The 20688-nt window shown below is 34.0% G+C and overlaps 3 protein-coding genes across 9 annotated transcripts; all 3 read left to right on the top strand.

Annotated features, from left to right (window-relative positions):
• Positions 1 to 64: 64 nt before the first annotated feature.
• LOC109160767 (protein OPI10 homolog) lies at positions 65 to 1113 on the top strand. Its single transcript, XM_019309007.1, has one exon. It carries the CDS (start codon positions 326 to 328, stop codon positions 887 to 889), a length of 564 nt encoding a protein of 187 aa, XP_019164552.1. The 5' UTR covers positions 65 to 325; the 3' UTR covers positions 890 to 1113.
• A 1446-nt stretch (positions 1114 to 2559) lies between these two features.
• On the top strand, positions 2560 to 11176 carry LOC109161100 (repressor of RNA polymerase III transcription MAF1 homolog). 7 transcript variants are annotated; one of them, XM_019309442.1, is made up of 11 exons: positions 2583 to 2691; positions 8079 to 8140; positions 8305 to 8375; positions 8473 to 8522; positions 9080 to 9153; positions 9244 to 9306; positions 9648 to 9735; positions 9909 to 9971; positions 10048 to 10127; positions 10815 to 10886; positions 10983 to 11176. In XM_019309442.1, exons 2-11 carry the CDS (start codon positions 8109 to 8111, stop codon positions 11014 to 11016), a joined length of 627 nt encoding a protein of 208 aa, XP_019164987.1. In that variant the 5' UTR covers positions 2583 to 2691; positions 8079 to 8108; the 3' UTR covers positions 11017 to 11176. The 7 variants fall into 7 exon arrangements, with proteins under 7 accessions (XP_019164983.1, XP_019164987.1, XP_019164986.1 ...); XM_019309441.1 differs by having other exon boundaries at positions 8076 to 8140; XM_019309440.1 differs by lacking the exon at positions 2583 to 2691 and adding an exon at positions 6922 to 7071.
• Positions 11177 to 14231: 3055 nt separating this feature from the next.
• LOC109161103 (WAT1-related protein At3g30340-like) lies at positions 14232 to 18882 on the top strand. The gene is made up of 6 exons (XM_019309452.1): positions 14232 to 14413; positions 14541 to 14603; positions 15962 to 16078; positions 16278 to 16665; positions 17592 to 17743; positions 18716 to 18882. The coding sequence occupies exons 1-6, from the start codon at positions 14232 to 14234 to the stop codon at positions 18861 to 18863; spliced, it is 1050 nt and encodes a 349-aa protein (XP_019164997.1). The 3' UTR covers positions 18864 to 18882.
• Positions 18883 to 20688: the final 1806 nt, after the last annotated feature.

Below are 20688 nucleotides of genomic sequence, written 5' to 3'. Positions count from 1 at the left end.
CTTGATAACTATACAAATCATTTGATGTTTGAATGACAATATTATGAATTGTCTCCAAAGTTCTAGAACAATCCGATTTCTTGTACTGACAAGAATAGAGACCAAAAAAAGAAAAGTAACATTATTAGTGTTTAGCCTGTTAGGGTAGAGACGGTAATACCGTAATATATTTAAAACCAAGCCCCTAAATCTCAAACTTATGAAGACCTAATAAAATCCCCAATTTCAAACACAAGTCCACCACCTTCATCACTCATCTTTCTCACCCACCGGAAGCAGTTTTTTCTCCGGCTGAAAATTTGGGAGGAGAATCGAAGAATAAGAAATGTTCGGAGTAGTTTTCCCGAACCGGAGCTTCCCAATGGACATCTCTTCCTTCACTCAAATCGACACCACACATTGGCTCCTCGATATGAACACCTTCGTCGGCGAGGCGTACGATTCAATCCGGGAAGTGTGCATCTTCCTTCTCAACAACTTCACGCTCCCGCCGGACAAGGCCCTGGCCGTTTACATCCAATCGCCGGGATCGCCGTTCCTCTTCTGCGGCGCCGTCACGCTAAGCCGCCCCTCCGCCGTGCTCTCCCTGCCGTGGCCGGAGCCCGGCGGCGAGCTCCAGCTCACCGCCGACGCCACTCCGCTGTCCGCGAAGATCGGCGTGTCCGTTGAGGAGCTGGCGACGCTGCCGTCCCTGGACGTGGCCGCGGAGAAGAAGATCGAGAGGCTAGCGATGAAAGTGGGGGAGAATTTGTTCAATTTCATGCAGTCGTTTTGCGGAGTGGACGGGAGCAAGCTGATTGTGCCCATGGACATTTTAGACCGCTGGTTCAAGAAATTCCAGGAACGGGCCAAACGTGACCCGGAATATCTCAAAGGTTTTGCTCTCTAGTTTCATTCAATTTTCAATTTTCAATTTTGTGTGCGTATATCATATGTTCAGATTCAGATCCCTTCCTTCCCAATGAAATCTATGTGTTGTGATTTCTGCAAATTCGCTCTAAAGAATTGAAATTAGGGTTCTTCTTCTTCGACCTTCAGGGTATGCGCTTTGTAAATTAAACTAACTCTTTTTTATTTTTATTTTTTCCCTTTATTAATTTCTTCTTGCTCGAATTCAGTCACTTAATTATAAGGATGACCTTATTTAATTTCTGAATTATTTGTGTAGCAGTCATTTTCCCCTCAAGTATGATTAAAACCTAAGGTTGATGGTAGAGCAAATTTAAAATTTTTATTTTTATTAAATTTCAGAGAAGGCAAAGAAAGAAAAATACTCCGTGGAGTCATGTGCAAGAAATGATTACAACTTCAATTACAATTGCCAAAATTGCAAAAAATATTACAACTTCAATTACAATTGCCAAATTATATTCAAATATTATGATTTAAATTAGTGCGATTTATAAGGCATTGTGGAAAAAAAAAAACCAACTTTAGTCATTTTCACATATTGTCGAAGATATTCAAAAAATAAAGCTGACTTTAGTCATTTTCACATATCGTCGAAGACTCGTCCGATGCCATATATTTGGAGGCTAATCATGATCTTGATATATTTCTATATTTTTGGTTATTTTTTAATGACTTCTATCATTGATTCCGTGGTTTTTTATCCCACCATCAAAAATTCAAATACTTGAGCTCCACACAATAAGGGAATTAATAGACCCAGTTCAAGATTTTAAATACGAGAAAGAACAAATTATACAATATTTAACAGTAAAGGAGAAGTTTCATAAGCAATACGCTACACGAAAGATTCATGACATTTATTTATTGTTGTTCCGAATAAGAAAGTAAGGATGATAAAATAAATAATGATATTTTTGGATGATTGAAATGAAGTTGATAGCTATGATTAAATTAGTCAAAAAATTATATGCTGAAATTATTAAAGGTAAAATAATTTGAGAAATGAAGAACGGAATAGGCGAATGTGAGTCTATTGATACTATTTGGGTTGATGAGGGTAAAATGTCTTACATAATTACCACTTCGTCATTTTTGTATAGCGCAAATACTTACGTTAGCATATTTCATATTCAATTACGGAGTATATATTTATTTGACTTGTGTTTTAAAAGAATAAATGAATTTTTAAATTTGTCCTTACATCAACATTATGTTTTAACTAATACCTAAAATGACTATTACACAAATAATTTGAGAACTAATTGAGGTCACACTTTATAAGAATTAATTTTTCGAAGTTTACATACTAATTACTCAAACTGTTATTAGAGCAACTACAATAGTGATTTTTATTGCGATGAAAAAGAAAAATAAGAGAGAGAAGAGAAGATATACTCTTACAACTTGTAAGTGAAATTTTTTGTAAACATTTCGCACGTCAAACAAATAAACTAGCTCAAACAAATAAATCCAACATTTTGATAGAACTAGTTCAAAATTAACTGAATTGGCCAGATTGACATCTCTAAAAGTTGTAAATTACAACTTTAAAAATTTTAAAGAAAAAATATTTAAGTGCACTTAAACATCAAGGACTAAATACAAAATTCTCTCTCTTTCACACTGGGGCAAATCAAAATCAAACTTCACGACGGCTAAAAATCTAAAATAGTAAAATCCCCAATTTCCAACCATTTTTCAAACAATCGAAATTAGGGTTCTTCCTCCACTGTTTCTCTACCCTCTTCGCCAAGTTTTCTCTCGCATCATCGGAAAGAGGTATGTGCTTTCTAAATTGAACATTCTATTTTTTCCTTTAATTTGTCGCATGCTATTTCTTGTGCAAGTTTGCATATTTCGTGTTTGATTTCTGTAAATGTAGAGCTTTGATGCGTAATCTGACTGTCGAGATTTTAAATTTCGGATGTGGTTTGTATCATATGGTTCGCGTTTAGAATTAATAAAACTGAGGCAGATCACTTGGGGAGTTTATTAATGTGAATTGGAAAATGGAGGCATTACAGTGCTGCAGTTTATTAGTCAAAATTTTGATCACTTAGGGGAGAATACTTATGGGATTTTATTCAAAAACCTAACAATGCCTCATAGGAGTTAGAATACTTATAGCAGTAATTTGCTACTCTTTCTTATATCTCTCTTTTTATTATGATGGATTTAGTTAGTGGTGTGTGTGTTAAACTATTGAATAACCATTACAACTTAAAATTGGATGGGTGTTCTTTTCAGCAAATTTATGAACTGGTAGTCTGGTACTTATGTGTGGTGAGTTATATATGCTGGTGTAACTTTATATGTGTCTAATAATGTCTAGCAGTGTGTGTCTAATAATATCTGTTTTTTTTCTTGTATTTATAATTATTAGTTTTGTATAACTATGCATCTTCTTTTTCCAGGATGGCGGAATTCATATATGCTTATCTCAAGTTCGACAGTGGAATTATTCGGCTTAAAATCCCTATAACAATTAATAGTTCCATCAAATCCGAAGCCAAACTTGTGTGCTTTAATTTTCCTAAAACTTTTCCAGCAGATATGGTACACTTCAGCCACAATCATATTTTATATATGGTTGGGGGCCACGATGCATCTGTGGCTGAATATAAATATAGCAATCTTGTTTATATATTTGATCCAACAAAGTTCGATGAGTTTAAGGATTTTCCACTAGACAATATTGAACAACTTCCTGACTCAAAATTTGCACCAATGGCATTTCCTTTAGTCATTCGAGCTAAGGCTGGGTTTTACTTGCTCACATATACTCATAAGCTATTCGAGCGAGCCAGCGTGCCCATGCATTTGCAATACTTTGATCCAATTCAGAAATTGTTTGAAACCGGGCCACCCCCACCACCTCTCCCTCCTGATTGTCTAAGATCTTCTATTCCCGTTTTATGCTGTTATTTTTTTATTAGAGGTTATATATATCTGGGTATTAAATCACTATATCATCGTGGTATCTATGCATTTAAGTTCAACACAATGGAAATGGAATCAAAATGGGAGGATTGCAATGCCATGGTGGACAGATTTGTGGAGAAAAATATTCGTTTTCCCTATCATTTTGGTGGCGATATCGGAATTTCAAATGAATTTGCTGATAATACTTGGATTCTAGTCGCCCTTAATGCTGCTCAGCCCACTGCCTATCGTGTTCGCCTGTCTGACAATGGTGATATTGATCCTATATCTTCTAGGATTCTAGCTGAATGTGAAACTGAACTTGATGATCATATTGATGACCCATACCTTTGTGAGAAACAATTATCTGATATTGGAGGTGGAAGGTTTTGTGTGATGCGCAGTAGTTCAAGTTCAGAATATTTGATATATGTCTTCAGTATTGATTTTTCACGTGAATACGACATTCAAATCTCTGGAAGTGGAGTTGGAGTTTGTTCGTCAGATATTATTTTCTCAATGATATTCAAACCTGATGAGATCATCCCTGCCATCATCCCTCGCCCTTTGGAGTTTGTATATAGCGGTTTCTGTATAGCGTAAGTACACCCGACACCCCACATTCATTCTTCAAAGCTTATAATTCATTCTTTTGATATCCTAATTGTTTATATAATTATTTCTTTCCAGCTCTGCTCCTCCTCCTCCTCCTCCTGCATCTCCTGGCAACGAAGACCAAGACATGGATGATAGGAAGATGAAGAGAAAAAGGGAGAGTAGTGGGACCCACTAAGGCATGCATAAGAACAAGAGCTGTTGAGTAAGTTTTCTTCTGATCTATCTTCTTCTTGCGCTCGTCAACTTTGCCAATGCAACTTGGAAAAACTTTAAAATTTTCACTTGTATGTTGTATTTGCTTAATATAGTAATGAGCAGTACAGTGTTAGTGTTAATTTATTGGGAACAAATTAAAGGGTATGCTTCTCATTTCTTACTGAATGTGAAGTTTTCAAACATTGATGATAAATGTGTTTCATTCTTTCTTATCTGGCTTTATTTAAGTTGTTCTTGATGGCTTATACATTATACATATACATATGTACGTAATGTGGTAAATTATAAAGGAAAACTAGCTTTAGCCACACAAAGTTTGCAATATATAGTAGTGTGTTTATACAAAATGTTTGAATGGAAGAAAGAGGATTATATTGGTTACCTTGAAAACTGCTTTCATGTTTCCTGGAATTCTTTGTACTGAATGCTCAGATGTTCTTTGGAAGTATGTTTGGTATCTCAGGTCCATTAGTGTTTATTTAGGTTATAAAAAGCCAGCTAGGGAAGACCCTGCCTGCCTGCCTTTTCTATACTAGAGTATTTATTGGAGGCATGGCATTATATTCTTCCTTTTGGGGCATCTTGAAATTCATATGGGTGGGTGAACCCCAGTTAGTTGTACTACTTTTACATCTTTGGTTTCCTTTCATAGTTTAGTTTTCCTGATCACATAAATGTGCAGGCTTGGTTTGCAGTGAAGACTACTATTATCTGATCTCATCTTCACCAAGCTGGAAATTACAAAGCCACATGTTCATAATTTTTGAACTTCTTATTCACAATTACAGAATTTTATGTTCATAATTATAGAACTCAAATTATGAACAGTTTTAAAACTTGTCCACCTTGCAAGGTGAAGATAGACATGGTTTCACAGCATAGTTAGTTTGCCGGAAGGGAATGGAGTCCAGTTGGTTTAGTTTGCCGGAAGGGAATAGAATCCAATTCGTCATTTTTGTATAGCGCAAATACTTACGTTAGCATATTTCATATTCAATTATGGAGTATATACTTATTTGACTTGTGTTTTAGAAGAATAAATGGATTTTTAAATTTGTCTTTACATTTTTTCTTTTTGAAAGGAAATTTGTCCTTACATCACCATTATGTTTTAACTAATACCTGAAATGATAGACTAAAATAACTATTAGATGAATAATTTGAGAACTAATTGAGGTCACACTTTATAAGAATTAATTTTTCGAAGTTTACATACTAATTACTCAAACTCTTATTAGAGCAACTACAATAATAATTTTTATTGCGATGAAAAAAATAGGAGAGAGGAGAGAAGATATACTCTTACAACTTGTAAGTGAATTTTTTTTTTTTTTTTTTTTTTTTTTTTGTGAACATTTCGCACGCCAAAAAAATAAATTAGCTCAAACAAATAAGTCTAACAATTTGATAGAACTAGTTCAAAATTAAGGGTCCGTTTGGAAAGCAGGAAAATGACTTCTGGAAAATATTTTTCTTTCTCGTGTTTGGTTGCAAAGCGGAAAACTGTCTTTTGTGTGTTTGGTTCATTTTCTGGAAAATGGGGTAGAATTATATAATTAAACAGTTTATATAATTAATTATTTTGTTTAAAATATAAAAATATTTATGTTTTTGAATCAAATAGTATTATTATCTATTAAAAAGTTATAATTTTTTTTTTAAAAAAAAAAAAAGAAGAAAGAGACGGCGGAAACCAGAGTAAGAGTTTTCGATCGTGTTCTCTGATTTCGGCCGGAAACCAGAGAGAATCTCGCTCTGATTTCCGGCTGGAAACCAGAGAGCACTGCTCTCTGGTGCCCGGTCGGACACCAGAGAGTAGTAGAGCTGGTCGTCGAAAAATGTACTGCCACAAATCGGAGAACCAAATTCGAAGATTAGAGAACAATGCGCAATAGGTGTTGGTGAAGTCGCGGAAATTTTCTGACCACAAGAAGAGAGAACAAAGAATGGAAAATGACTTCTCAAAAAAAAAAGGGGAAGTCATTTTCAGGAAAAGAGACCTCATTTTCCATTGACTATGTGGCATTTTCCTTTGACTTCCATTTTCCTTGCACAGCCAAACACCAAAAACCCAAAAAATAATTTTCAGAAATCATTTTCCGGATTTCCAAACACACCCTAAATGAATTGACCTGATTGACATCCTAAAGGTTGTAGATTAGAAATTTAAAATTTTTAAAGAAAAAAATTGAAGTGCACTTAAACATCAAGGACTAAATACAAAATTCTCTCTCTTTCACACTGGGGCAAATCCGAACCACGAAATCAAACTTCACGACCTAAAAATCTAAAATAGTAAAATCCCCAATTTCCAACCATTTTCCAAACAATCGAAATTAGGGTTCTTCCTCCACTGTTTCTCTACCCTCTTCGCCAAGTTTTCTCTTGCATCATCGGAAAGAGGTATGCGCTTTCTGAATTGAACATTCTATTTTTTCCTTTAATCTATTTCTTGTGCAAGTTTGCATATTTCGTGTTTGATTTTTGTAAATGTCGAGCTTTGATGCGTAATCTGAATGTCGAGATTTTAAATTTCGGATGTGGTTTGTATCATATGGTTCGTGTTTAGAATTAATAAAACTTAGGAAGATCACTTGGGGAGTTTATTACAGTGCTGCAGTTTATTAGTCAAAATTTTGATCAGTTAGGGGAGAAGGTTTGCAGAAAATGTAGTTAGAATAGCTGAGGCAAGGGTTGGGGACTTGGGGAGAGGGGGGGGGAGGGGAGGGGGGGGGGGGGGGACGAGGTCCTTGAAACAGACACATGGGATTTTATTCAAAAACCTAACAATGCCTCATAGGAGTTAGAATACTTATAGCAGTATTTTGCTACTCTTTCTTATACCTCTCTTTATATTATGATGGATTTAGTTAGTGGTGTGTGTGTTACGCTATTGAATAACCATTACAACTTAAAATTGGATGGGTGTTCTTTTCAGCAAATTTATGAACTGGTAGTCTGGTACTTATGTGTGGTGAGTAATATATGCTGGTGTAACTTTATATCTGTCTAATAATGTCTGAATCACGTGTTATGGATCTTTGGAGGCTGAATTGCCATTTGAATTTTCAAGATTCACCACATAACTTTCTTACTATCTAATAACAAATGCGCACAAAACAAATTATAAGGACATTAAAGTGAAAATTCAATGTGTATGTTATTCATTCATTGAGATTCAGTAAAAATATCTGACTTATTTTTGCAATAAGTGGCATCTAGTAGTTTTGCTAAATCATGATATTAGTAAGAAAAATGTTAATTCTAGCCATAGGTGATAATTGCATTTGGAGAATTTAGAATGGCAATATGGTATGATGGAAAATCATTTCAAACTTATGACAATTATAATCTTTATTGAGATCTTTTTCTCAATGTAAACTTTGGATTGTCATCAGTCATCACAGCAGAGAGCTGTTTGGTTGTCTGATACTGCTATCATGAAGTACCTGGAATACACTCCTCTTGATCGGTATGTTCTGAACTCTTTTATAATTGAGAAAATTATGATATGTCTAACTTGCTGTTCCTACTAGCCTTTTGACCAGAGATATATTAGTTTTCTGTATCTCTATTATTTTTTAAAAACCAACTCAGAAATCAGAATAGTAATCATGTTAATGTGTATGATTTCAGTATAAGTGACTTCTTGAGTCACATAAATCTGGGAGAACGTACTGTCAAAGGTTGCCTTGAAGCTTACTCTTGTAAGTGTGATTATCCGTTTGTGAGTATATAATGTGTTTGCATCTGGATTCTGGACCATCTTAGGGTGTAAAATTGTTTTTGCTTTCTGCTTTCAAGGCAAGCATACGGGAACTGATAAGAAGCTGTCTCTCAGTTTGGAGAATGAGGTGATTTAAATTTGTTGAAGATCAATTTAAAATATATTCATTTCCTTGTATGTTGTGTTACAAATTCAAACTGGTAATAACTTAATAACTAAACTAACTGCTATTTTGGCAAACATCTTTGTACAAATAGCTTGTTAAACCAGCCAATCAACTAAAAACTGATGGCCTAATACTAACAGCTAGTCCCCAAACAGGCCTTAGTTTACTTTCTTGGGTATTCTGACGATCTGACCTTACTTGGGATTGTTCTACTTAGCATTAGTATTCATGTAGAATACATTATGTCAGGTGTCTTTTAGATTTCTCCTTTCTGTTCTTTTCCCCTCAGATGGGATAGCAGAAAATTTTAGGAGACAAAATGGTTTCTCCTATACTAAGTCCAAAAATGAAAAATGCAAAACAAGTAACTTTAGGAACCTTGTTCTTAATGCTTTTCAGCCATATCTCTATTAGCTGTATTTCCGTGTGTCTATTTTACTGGAATCAAGTTATACTGTAATGATTTTTGTGATGATTTTTATTAGGATTTACATTCGGCACTCTATAATTTATTGCAGATTCTTGATTATCTTGAAAATTCTTTAGACATCAACTCTTCATCACCAATTGAATATCTATATTGTAGATCCAGGTGGTGTATACAAACTAATTTACTTGCCAGTTAACTGTACACTGTTAATTTGTAATTGTTCCATACTATACTATTTGCATCATATTACAGCCAAAAGACATTGATATATTTGCTTCTTACGCTCCATCAAATCTATCCAGACTACAACATCAGGTAATACTGTATCTTCTGTTGCAACTTGCAAGAAAAATAGAAAATCATTTCACTTGACTTGAGCTGACAAGGAGGATTATGGGTAATGCCCTACTCAGCTTTTCTTGGCGATTTGGCATCCCGATATATAATCCTCTCTTAAAGCCTTGGGAGTGTTGTCAGATGGTTTGACAGACAGTTTAGAGAACTGTTGCTCGTAGAAGAGCTGAGAGTTCAAGTCTCTCCATTTCCCAAAACTAAATTCAGTTGCCTCGACTCTTTCCCTTAATCATTCCAACTTATGCATGTCTGCGGATTGTATTTGTGTGTTGCAATGAATTTTCAATGTTACGGATCAGCAGTGCAGCGAATGCTCACCAGTTATTTTCTGAGGAAAGCTGGGATAGTTTTAAGCAAGTTTTTGACATCTACATGTTCGAGGCATCAAAGGTAGTAACATTTCTAATTGAACTAATTTATATTATCCAGGTTTCCATTACCTACCCTCAATTTAAAGTTGATTATTTTGGTGGTACATCAAGATTCTGGCAATGTACAAGTGGATTCATTTATTCTACTTTTGGAAGTTCAATATTGTCTATTATCTTAAAATTTGGTCGCAGGAATGGCTTGAGACAAATGAGAGCAGTTCTCTGCTGGCAACGTTGTACAAGGCTTTGGATGAGGTGTGCTTATATTAGCAAAGATGAAACAATAAACAGAGGGCCATGATGGCAAGTTAATAACATATCATTGATGCAGGTTGTGAAAGTCCGAGAATGTGAAATCTATGGTTACAATCCAGATTCTGATGCAGATCCATGTGAGGAAAGAGGCACCATGTAAGATTTTTAATTTTTAAGCAATCACACTTTCTCACCGGAGCCAATTCACTTGTCACCCACCCACCCACCCCCGCCTATAGGAACCAAAAGTTTTCACCATCTGACGTGACAATAAAACTCTTTTTATTCAATGGTTACCATACATTGGTCGACTCAACCCTGCATTACAAAAGGATTCTACCTATATTGCCATGTCAGATGGTGAAAGTATGATCCCTTGAGTAATGCTTGAAATTCACATCTTTACCCAAAAAGGTTGAATCCCCAACTCCAAGGGCCCCCCAACCCCGGCCCAATAGAGCATTTGAGAGTATGTAAATCACGGTAACTCAATGGCTTAGCAGACATGGCTAAATGTCGGTGCGCTCAAGGGATCTGCCCACTTTGGGTATATTCCTCACATTGCCGCTGCCGAGTTTTGAATCTTGGTCTCTTTCCCCAAATACTGTATACTGAACTAGTGAGCTAAGCCCGTGCGGGCTTGAAATTCACATATGCATCTAGGATAGGATGCCAATCTCCAACTCTCCTACACTCTACAGTCAATCTATTAGGATTAGTTCAACCTTTTTGTTATCTTCAAATTCAATTTGAAATCCTTGGAAAACATAAAAATCTCAGAAAAAGTAAAACATTAGCTATAATAATTAGCATATTCTTACAGCTTCCTTACCATACATACAGATGGTCATACCACTTCCTCTTTTACAATAAGAAATTGAAGCGCATTGTGAGTTTCCGCTTCAGTTGTGTGAGGTGACTTCAATCCCCCTTTATAAAATGTAACTTTATTTTCATAAGAATATATGGTTCTCATGGGTCTCACTTGTTCTTGTTCAACGTTCATTTCAGCAACTTGGATTTGGAAGATGGGATAAGCTATTAGGCTGAATTTATCCCTACACTTTCAAGATGATATATATGGATGCTTGTGTGGATTTTGTTTACATTATAATGTGATGTGAAAGTGGAACTACTTTTGAAAGTGAGAGAATATTGTAGGGATGTATAAAAATTAGTGAAAGAATTGCAAATTTGATGATGTGGAAGTAAGATATACTTTTGAAAGTGAGGGAGTATTGCAGGGATATTAAGTCCTAAATTTTCCAATAGCAAGGTAATTAAGTAGTACCCAATAGAAAGGGAGAGTCTCTTAAGTACAAATTTGAAACTTTTTAAAAAGTTGAAATGTGTTTATACTAGTACAAGAGTACAAACTCACATACTTTTTCAATGTGAGATAAATGCTACTTGAAACTTAAAAGCCTTCCAAACCTTCGTTTATCTTACTTTATTGATACACTTTGAAAATTAATTTTTAATTCACTTGTTATCTATCTCCAATGCCGATCTACCCTCCAATGATTATAAATATTTGTGGAACCTATTGTTTGGGTTATTAGGTTTGGTGGTAGAGGTTTAGGGTGTTGTGTTTAAGGTGTTTAGCTTTATGGTGCTACAAAATCTTTAGGGAATGATGGCAGGTTATAACAATACCAGTTAAGTACCAATTTCATTAGAGAGATTTCAAGTCACCATAACCAAATAATTGATGTGTGGGTAAAGGGTTTGTAGATTGTGCTTGTATTTAATTAATTAGGCACAATTGATAGTTGTATACATAAATTATTAACAAAATGATGAAAGTCAAACATATTTTATTTTATTTTATTTTTGCTCTAGCTATGAAGTTTTTTCTTCCTTTTTCTTTTGTTTTTGTTTTAAACCATCTTCTCAGTATAGAGTAGAAGCCAAAAACAGAATGTATGCTAAAAACTAAACCTAAAATAATACAGTAATTATTTGATGAATAAAGAGGAATAGATCAGATCTGCAAATGGAAGAATAATTATTATTTTAATTTTGTTTTTGAAAATAGTTTTACAAAATTTTCATTGTATAAAATAATTTTTAAATTATTTTATTTTATTTGGATAACTGGAACTCGACAAATACTATTTGAGGGTGTGCACTGAGTAAACTCTACTTTAGAGCTATCATTTTTTGTTTTTTGTTTTTTTTTTTTTTTTTGTTTTTTTTTTTTTTTTTTAGGAAAAGAGCTATGGCCTATGGTTTCACATTCAATTTGCTTCTTCAATTCGAATTGACTTTCCTCATCACCTGTTGTGTAGATCGGAGTATGAATTCCTAAGCTACTAATTAGCATTCATGCAGTGATATATTCATTATTGTTTAAAACTTTCCCTCTTTGGTGTATGTTCATCCTTCTTTTTAACACTTTCCTTCTTTGGTTTTAAGATGATTTAGTCAATAGTAATAAATTATAAATTTTTTTTAAAAAAATTATAAATTGTAATGTCAATATCATTAGGTATACTTTTTGGTGCAGATATTTATGATAGTACGGACTAGGGAGCCCAATAAATTAACTAAGGGCATCCCCATTATTGTATTTTGGTGTAATTTTTGAGAAAACAAAGTTTATGTGAAGGAGAGAGAGAAAAAAATCAACCTTCAAAGCATTGATTTTTATCATATGTGTGGGACCTATTAAGGAAAACAAGTTGTCGCGCCCATTTCGCGTTAAGCGCAACACAGCCCCGGGCACAATAATGACGCTTTTCTCTCTCTCCCCCCCTCTCCCTTTTCCTATTCCATCCTATCTTCTCTTTCCCAGTCACACCTGCAAAAACTCCTCAAACACTACAACTATTGGGGGTGCTCTAATATGGAGTATCAATTAGTTTACATGTGAATTTCGTTTTTCAACTCGGTTAGAATATTCCAAATAGAGCTGTCAAAATGATCAGTTTATTATGGACTAGCACAAAACAGTTCGAATATGACCGACTCATTTTAAATAAGAGTTAAGAAATGAAACTATCATTGTATGTTAGTGAGTTGGTGGGCTAAACGGGTCAACTCACTAACTCACTCAGTGGCGGAGCCAGGATTTATGTTGAGTGGGGGCGAAAAAGCAAAGGTAAAATAAATTACAAAATGTTCAACTACAAAATACAAAATATCAAATACAAATAAAATTATTAAACAACTATATGCTAACTAACATTAACTAATTATTCCAAATAAACAACTATACCAACTAACATTAACGAATTTTCAGCAAATGTATTCGTCCTTAGTAATTAACATAACCATTAAACAACTACATCAGTACAAATGGAAACTAAATAGAATGCATAAGAAGTGAAAAACAAATGGCAACTAAACACAGTTAGAAAGGACAATATTAGAATATTGTTAATATTAGTAGATCGAAAAAAAAAGAAAGAAAAACAAATAGGAACAAACTGGAATGCAGTGAAAAACAAATGGCAACTAAACACAATTACAAAAAGGCAATATTAGAATTATTAAAAATAAAAAATGCCAAATATTAGAATTATTAAAAATAAAAAAAATGCCAACAACAAGGTTTGAACTGCTAACCTTTCACTATATTAGGTGGGAAACTAATGACCTTACCATCCCAACCAACACAAACTTTGTTTAAATTTTAGTATATATTTAGTATATATACCATTTATATAGGGTAGGGCAGTGGGGGCAACTGCCCCCACTGCCCCCATTGTGGCTCCGCCAATGAACTCACTCACTTTTTAAAAATATATTTTTAAATTTTATAGTTTTGTATATATAACAATTTTTATAATATAAAATTTAAACATGTAACCTCATACATAATAACTAAGCTTCTTTCCAATTAAGTAAGTTGTATTTTTGAATATTTATAGTGAATTAATCAAAGAAGCGATTGGATTGAGTTTCAGAGACCTCCATCTACCATCCTGGATAATCTTGCCATGGATATAGACTTGAGTTTGAGCGGCTGTCCAGAGAAATCAAACCTATAGACACTAGTGTTAGGTCCGGGTCCCCCCTTCCCTTTTCCCAAAAAAAAAAAAAAAAATCTTTTAGAACCGGTTTGAATTATATATCATAAAGGCTTTCTCAAGCTTGAATTCTCCTGCTTTGCTGTATCCCCCAAATGTCCTTGCCTACCAAAGTGTAAGAAACTATATATATATATATATATATATATATATATATATAGTAATTAAGCAATTCAAGAGATCATCATATATATATGAGAGCAGCTGAGGTTGATGATTGAAGATGATGAATTGCATTAATAGTTGGAAGCCATTTGCAGGCATGGTTGGTGCTAACTTTACTTTTGCTGTTGTAAACATTCTGTTAAAGATGGTTCTTAATAGAGGAGCAAATATGTTGGTTTTAACCACATATAGGCAACTAATATCTGCAATCTTCTTGGCCCCCATAGCCTGTTGCATGGAAAGGTATGCATATATATATATATATATGTATATGCCTCATTAATTTCTTGGTATTAATTTGGTTCCTATCATATCTGTCTCTCACTTTAATTATTTGACAAAAATTATTGTCACTTCCATTATATTGTAGGAAAAGCTTCAAAGAGTTGACACCTTTCACAATCTGTGCTCTATTTTTCAGTGGACTAATGGGGTGAGTTACCTTCTACATACTTATTTGTATGTGTTTTTCTTCTCCCTAAAGGTTGAATCTCCAAGCATTTGGGAGGATATAAATAACGGTGGCTCAATGGTTTAGCAGACAGGGCCAAATGTCGGTGTGTACAAGGGATCTGTCCATTGGGCATAATCTCAATACTGTCGGGGCCGAGGTTCGAACCTTGGTCTCTTCTCACAAACACTGTTTACTGAACCAGTGAGCTAAACCCGTGCGGACCTTATTGGCAAATTATGCCGTGGCACCATGCCCACCTTGCAAGGTGGGCATAGTTCCACAACTTGAAAACGACGCCGTTCTAATTAAATTTTTTGTTTTTGTTTTTCACTTGACGTTAACAGCTTTTCTCTCTTCGCAATCGCACAGTTTAAAAATTATGAATCTACAATATTAGATTTGTGAACATGTGATAGAACTATATGTTCATAATTTTCGATGATCATATTCCCAATTGTTGAACTCTGTATTCACAAATCACAGAACTATATGCTCATAATTTGATAACTATACAGTTTAGAAACTATGAATCTACAGTACAGAAATTATGAATCTACAGTACAGATGCTATGAATCTGCAGTATAGAAATTATGAATCTACTGTATAGAAATTATGAATTACTGTATTTAAATTATGAATCTACAGTATAAAAATTATGGAGGATAACAGTGCCACTAACGGCGCCATTACTCAACCACATGAAAACGGCGTCATTTGGAACCATGCCCACCTTGCAAGCTGGGCAAGGTGGACATGATTCCACAACATAACGATTGGGCCTTATTTGAATGTGCTAATAATGCAAGCAATCGTTATGTTGTGCATCCGTATGCACCATGCATGGTGCATACGGATGCCAAAACGACGTCGTTTTATTTAAAAACGCGCGTCTCCCCTTTAAAAAAAATTCAGGTTCGATTCCCAGCAACAACATTATATTGTTCATTCATTCTGGAATTTTAGTTCATAGATTATGGAATTATAGTTCATTGATTATGGAATTATAGTTCATCGATTATGGAATTGTAGTTCATCGATTCTGAAATTTTAGTTTATAGATTATGGAATTTTAGTTCATTCATTCTAGAATTTTTAGTTCATAGATTAGATTATGGAATTATAGTTCATCGATTATGGAATTTTAGTTCATATGTTGTTGCTTTTTCAGTCTAGCCAAACACCAAAAATCCGGAAAATCAAAATCATTTTCCGGGTTTCCAACCAGACCCTAAAAGTGAATTGCTATGAAATATTTCTTAATATTTATATTTACAAATCTTAGTTCTAGTTTATTTAGGTATTTTTAATGTTTGTAACAAAAGGTTTGTTTTGGCAGGGGGACTCTAACTCAATATCCCATCTTAATTGGACTTAGGTATACATCAGCTTCATTTGTTTCTGCTTTCGCCAATGTTGTGCCCATAAACACATTCTTGATGGCACTCATATTTAGGTAACGTAATTAAGTGCATGCTAAGCTGGCATATATGCTAATGTTCCAGTGAGACAACATCTTTCCGTGAGACTATGAGACACAACACGAATGACACAGTCTACTATATATGTGTGCACTTATATTGGGCAAATTGCACGCACTTGTGTTTATAAATTGCGATAATATTCAACGGAACAATCATGGGAAATTCTTGCAGGCAAGAGAGGGTAAACATGAAATGCAAGAGTGGGAAAGCTAAGGTGTTAGGTACACTAATATGTCTCATGGGAACCATAGTACTAATACTCTACAAAGGGAAGCCATTGATAAATAATAATGCCTCATCACAAGGAGTTGAAGCTCACCATAACACAAAGAATTGGGTTGTTGGTTCATTATTGGTCTATGCAGGAGGCTTGTCATGGTCTTCTTGGTTCATCATACAAGGTCGGGTCGGGTCGAATTATCCATATAAATATTCTAGCACAACACTCATGTCCTTCTTTGGTGCCATTCAGTCAGCAGCCTTATGCTTTATCATTGAAAGAAACACATCTATTTGGAGATTGAAAGGAGCTTTGGAAATAGGGACTATCATATTCTCTGTGAGTATCAAGTTATATTACTATAGGGAAATTTATAATTTATGCCCCTCCATAATATACAAATTATCAATGTCACTATTAAATTATTAGTGGTGTAAATGTTGTCCCTCAATTTTCAAAGCGATATATATATTGCTCCTCACGTAGTGTAAATGTTACCCTCAATTATCCTCCCGTACGCAGTGTTGTAAAAATCGGCCTAGGCACTAGGCGCCCCTAGGCCGTTCCGCTTTCACTGTTAGGCGCCCCAAAATCGGCCGGCTAGCTAGGCGGCTAAATTGGCCTAGTCGGCCAACTCGGCCGGGTCGGTCGATTTCGTCCGATTTTGACCAATTTTGTCCGATGTCGTCTGGTCCAGCCGTCCATAGATTAGTTTGATACTTTGAATCTTTGGTTGATTAAAGTATTTGATTATTTCATATTTGAGTGTTTTTATTTTTTAATATTGTTTTGATGTTATGACTTATAAATTATCAATATTTCATTTATTTGGATGTGTGATTTGATTAAATGTTGAAAACAGCCTCATTAAAATTGTCAAACTGCAAGTCCGCCACTATTTTTTGGTGCCTGCCTAGCGCCGCCTAGGCGCCCGACTAACGCCTAGCGCCTATTGCAACCATGCCCGTACGATACGGGAGGGCAATATATGTACCATTTTGAAAACTAAGGGACAACATTTACACTATTAATAATTCAGGAGTGACATTAATGATTGACATATTATGTAGGGATATAATACAATTTTCTCTATTACTATATATCCTTAACAAATTCGGTTATTACAAAAAGCTAATTAATCAAACACTCATATTAATTGTTTAACCAAGTCAAACAACTAATAGTGGTCAAATAAACCAAAATTATCTGATATGCTAACTATTTTACCAATCAGGGCCTTTGACTATTGCCATTATATATCGCAGGGAATTGTGGGATCTGGCATATGTTATGCTGTGATGTCTTGGTGTGTGAAACAAAGAGGACCTGTTTTCACTTCAACATTTACTCCCTTAGTTCAGATTTTTTCTATTGTGCTGGGAGTCCCCATACTCCATGAAACAATTTACCTTGGAAGGTAATATATATAACCAACATTATTTGCTGATTATTTAATTTAGTTTAATTTTCTTTATCTACAATATCAATGTGCCATATGAATTCGAAAATATAAAAACGTTTTCACTGTTTATAAATATAAAACCAGTCACAGCATAAACGTTAACGTTACGCGAAAATAGATGTTCAATTCATTTGCTCAACAATAAAATAATAGTCACATTGAAATATATTAAAGAATATATAATAAAAAATAGGTAAAATAATTCTTAAAATCCAAAGAGCGCACACACACACACACACACACACACACACACACACACACACATATATATATATATATATATATATATATATATATATATATATATATATATATATATAAATACACACAAACACCAAGATTATGTGGTCTAATGGTACTTGGGTTGGACCCTGACGTTATTGGTTCTTTGTGTTTAGTAAGTCGAGAAAGTATATGAACAGATAATACATTGTAATAGAGCCAAAAATACACACAAACTATTCCAGGGGTAGGCTGTGTGCATTATGCACTGGAATATGAGAATTTATGCATTTATGTAGACGCTTATGTGCGTTTACGTACAAATTCACATATTCTTGTAGGAGATTCAGGTCTGATACCATGTAAGGATATGAAGTAACTGTGTTGTTTATTAATAAATAATCAGCGGACTATAAATAGTGTACAAAAGAGGAGAAGTAGCATGAAGTTACAACAAAGGCTAATCTACAGGAATACATTTAAAACAAATAACTGAATATAGAAAATGTCAGCCACATATAGGTTTAACAAATACAAGATTTAAAAAAATAATAAAAAATTAACTAGAGTATTACCAATGTAATGGCATATGTGTTGAAAAAAAAAGTTATTTTAAATTACAACTTTTGCTATTTCTTAATAGAGTTGGACTTTCAATATATTGTTAACATTTTTTTTTTTGTTAAATAAATATTATTTGAATAGCATTTTAGGGTCCATTTTGGTTGTTGTTGGGCTATATGCTCTTCTTTGGGGTAAAAGCAAAGAAGCTCAAGTTTGCAAGACTGCACCAACGACAGACAAGGATGAACAAACTGTATTACCTGTTTCTAATACTCCACCTCGTACCTAGCTAAGTGGTCACCAGGCCAAAGGGAAAACTTGAAGGAAAAAATCAATAAATTAAATAAACATTATTATTGATTTTGTGGATTGTATGTAATTAGGAAAATTGTATTTACTATATTTTATACTATTACTAAAATATATGTCACACTGTAATGTATGTCATATATGTACTGTAGAAATTCTTTATTAAAATAAATACCAACATTATATTATTGTACTACTAGCTTAGCATACTCTAATTAAGGGAACACCATACATTGAGAACTACATCCATATAATCTTGCGCACAACTTTAAAAATGTAAAACTATACTATTTTATAATAACTCTAATTGTTCGAGGTAATAATGTAAAGTATAGAGTATACTGAGTGCGGGTGTGAAAAATGTCGTTCTATAGAAGATCGGGTGGCATGGCACACAATATGCAATAACAAAGAAACTAGACACCAAATTAGAAGAGAAGCGCGCAATGCAAGAATATAAGCAATCCATTACAAGTTGAATTCCGGCTATTGTTAAGTACGGAGTATGAAATAACGAGTAAGAAGAAATATCGATCACGAGATAAACGCAACTAAGGAAGACAAGGACTTAAGTAATAGATCATTATCTTATAGATACAATTAAATTATAGGATTGTGAGAAGATCAGAGCACCAAATAAGAGACTTGAAGAGAATGCACGAAGGAATCCTAGTAAAAAATCAATCTCATGATCAAATAAATAAAGATTAGAACAATGAATACATCTCGTGATTTAAATCTAATAAATCAACAAAATCAATGCTAATTTAATTGTTAAGAAACACGTGTAGCCAGGGGCGGAGCTACGTTTGGGGGTAGGGGGCAAAATTGGGGAAGTTAATAGGTCATTTATGACCATTATGTTTGTGGTCTGAAAAAGACGTAATGGTTTCCGTTACGGAGCCTATAATGATGGCACGTAGGCTATTTAAGCATGGTCCTCCCACTGCTCCTGTTACAGTCTCACAATTACATAATCTAGTTTCTCAAGAGATTAAGTGGTAGACAAAACTCAATTCTTTACCGTTTTTCAAACAATGCAACAGAGATTACAACTATGAAGGGAGATGCTCGATCATATGCTTTCGCTATTAAGGTCAGATAAATTTTTGTGTTTTACATGTATAATACATGTATTGATTGGCAAAATTGTCCCTTTATAATTTTCTTTGATTTTTTTTTGGGAATAAAATTCCTAAAATATTTGTCCAACATAAAATTAATTACATAGATTCTATTTCTACTATTATGCATGCTTATATACCAGGATTATGTGGTCTAATGGTACTCAGGTTGGACTTCCATTTGGAAAGGTTGTAAGTTCGAGCCTTAATAGAGGTGTTATTGATTTTTTGTGTTTCAATAGGTTGAAAAAGTATATGAACAGATACTACAATGTAATAGAGCCAGTAACATTAAAAAAAAAAAAAAATCAGAGCATGCCTATATGCTCATGCAAAACAAATGGAATATGTGCCATTAAATATTTATGTACAAAAGCTTAACACATTTTGAACTAAAGTACAGGAGCTAAGAGTTTGTTTTTAAAAAAATAAAAATTCTTATCTAATTTCAGCAACTCCTATTACCTTTATGTTTAAAGATTAGACATATTGTTCTTCTCTCTCTTCCATTTATGGACCGACACGATCTCAGCTCCTAAAAAGATGGATATATATTTGATCATGTTTTATTCTTTCTTTTCAACATATTGACTGCCAGTGAGAAATGCTTCTTTTTTATTTTTTATTTTTATTATTTGGTATATAAAAAGTTTAAGAGAATGTGAGGTTATTATATATTAT

The sequence above is a fragment of the Ipomoea nil genome, unplaced genomic scaffold, assembly GCF_001879475.1.
Source record: "Ipomoea nil cultivar Tokyo-kokei standard unplaced genomic scaffold, Asagao_1.1 scaffold2921, whole genome shotgun sequence".
Classification (NCBI taxonomy): Eukaryota; Viridiplantae; Streptophyta; class Magnoliopsida; order Solanales; family Convolvulaceae; genus Ipomoea; species Ipomoea nil.
Note: the sequence above shows the minus strand (reverse complement) of the source record. Positions and strands in the feature narration are given on the sequence as shown.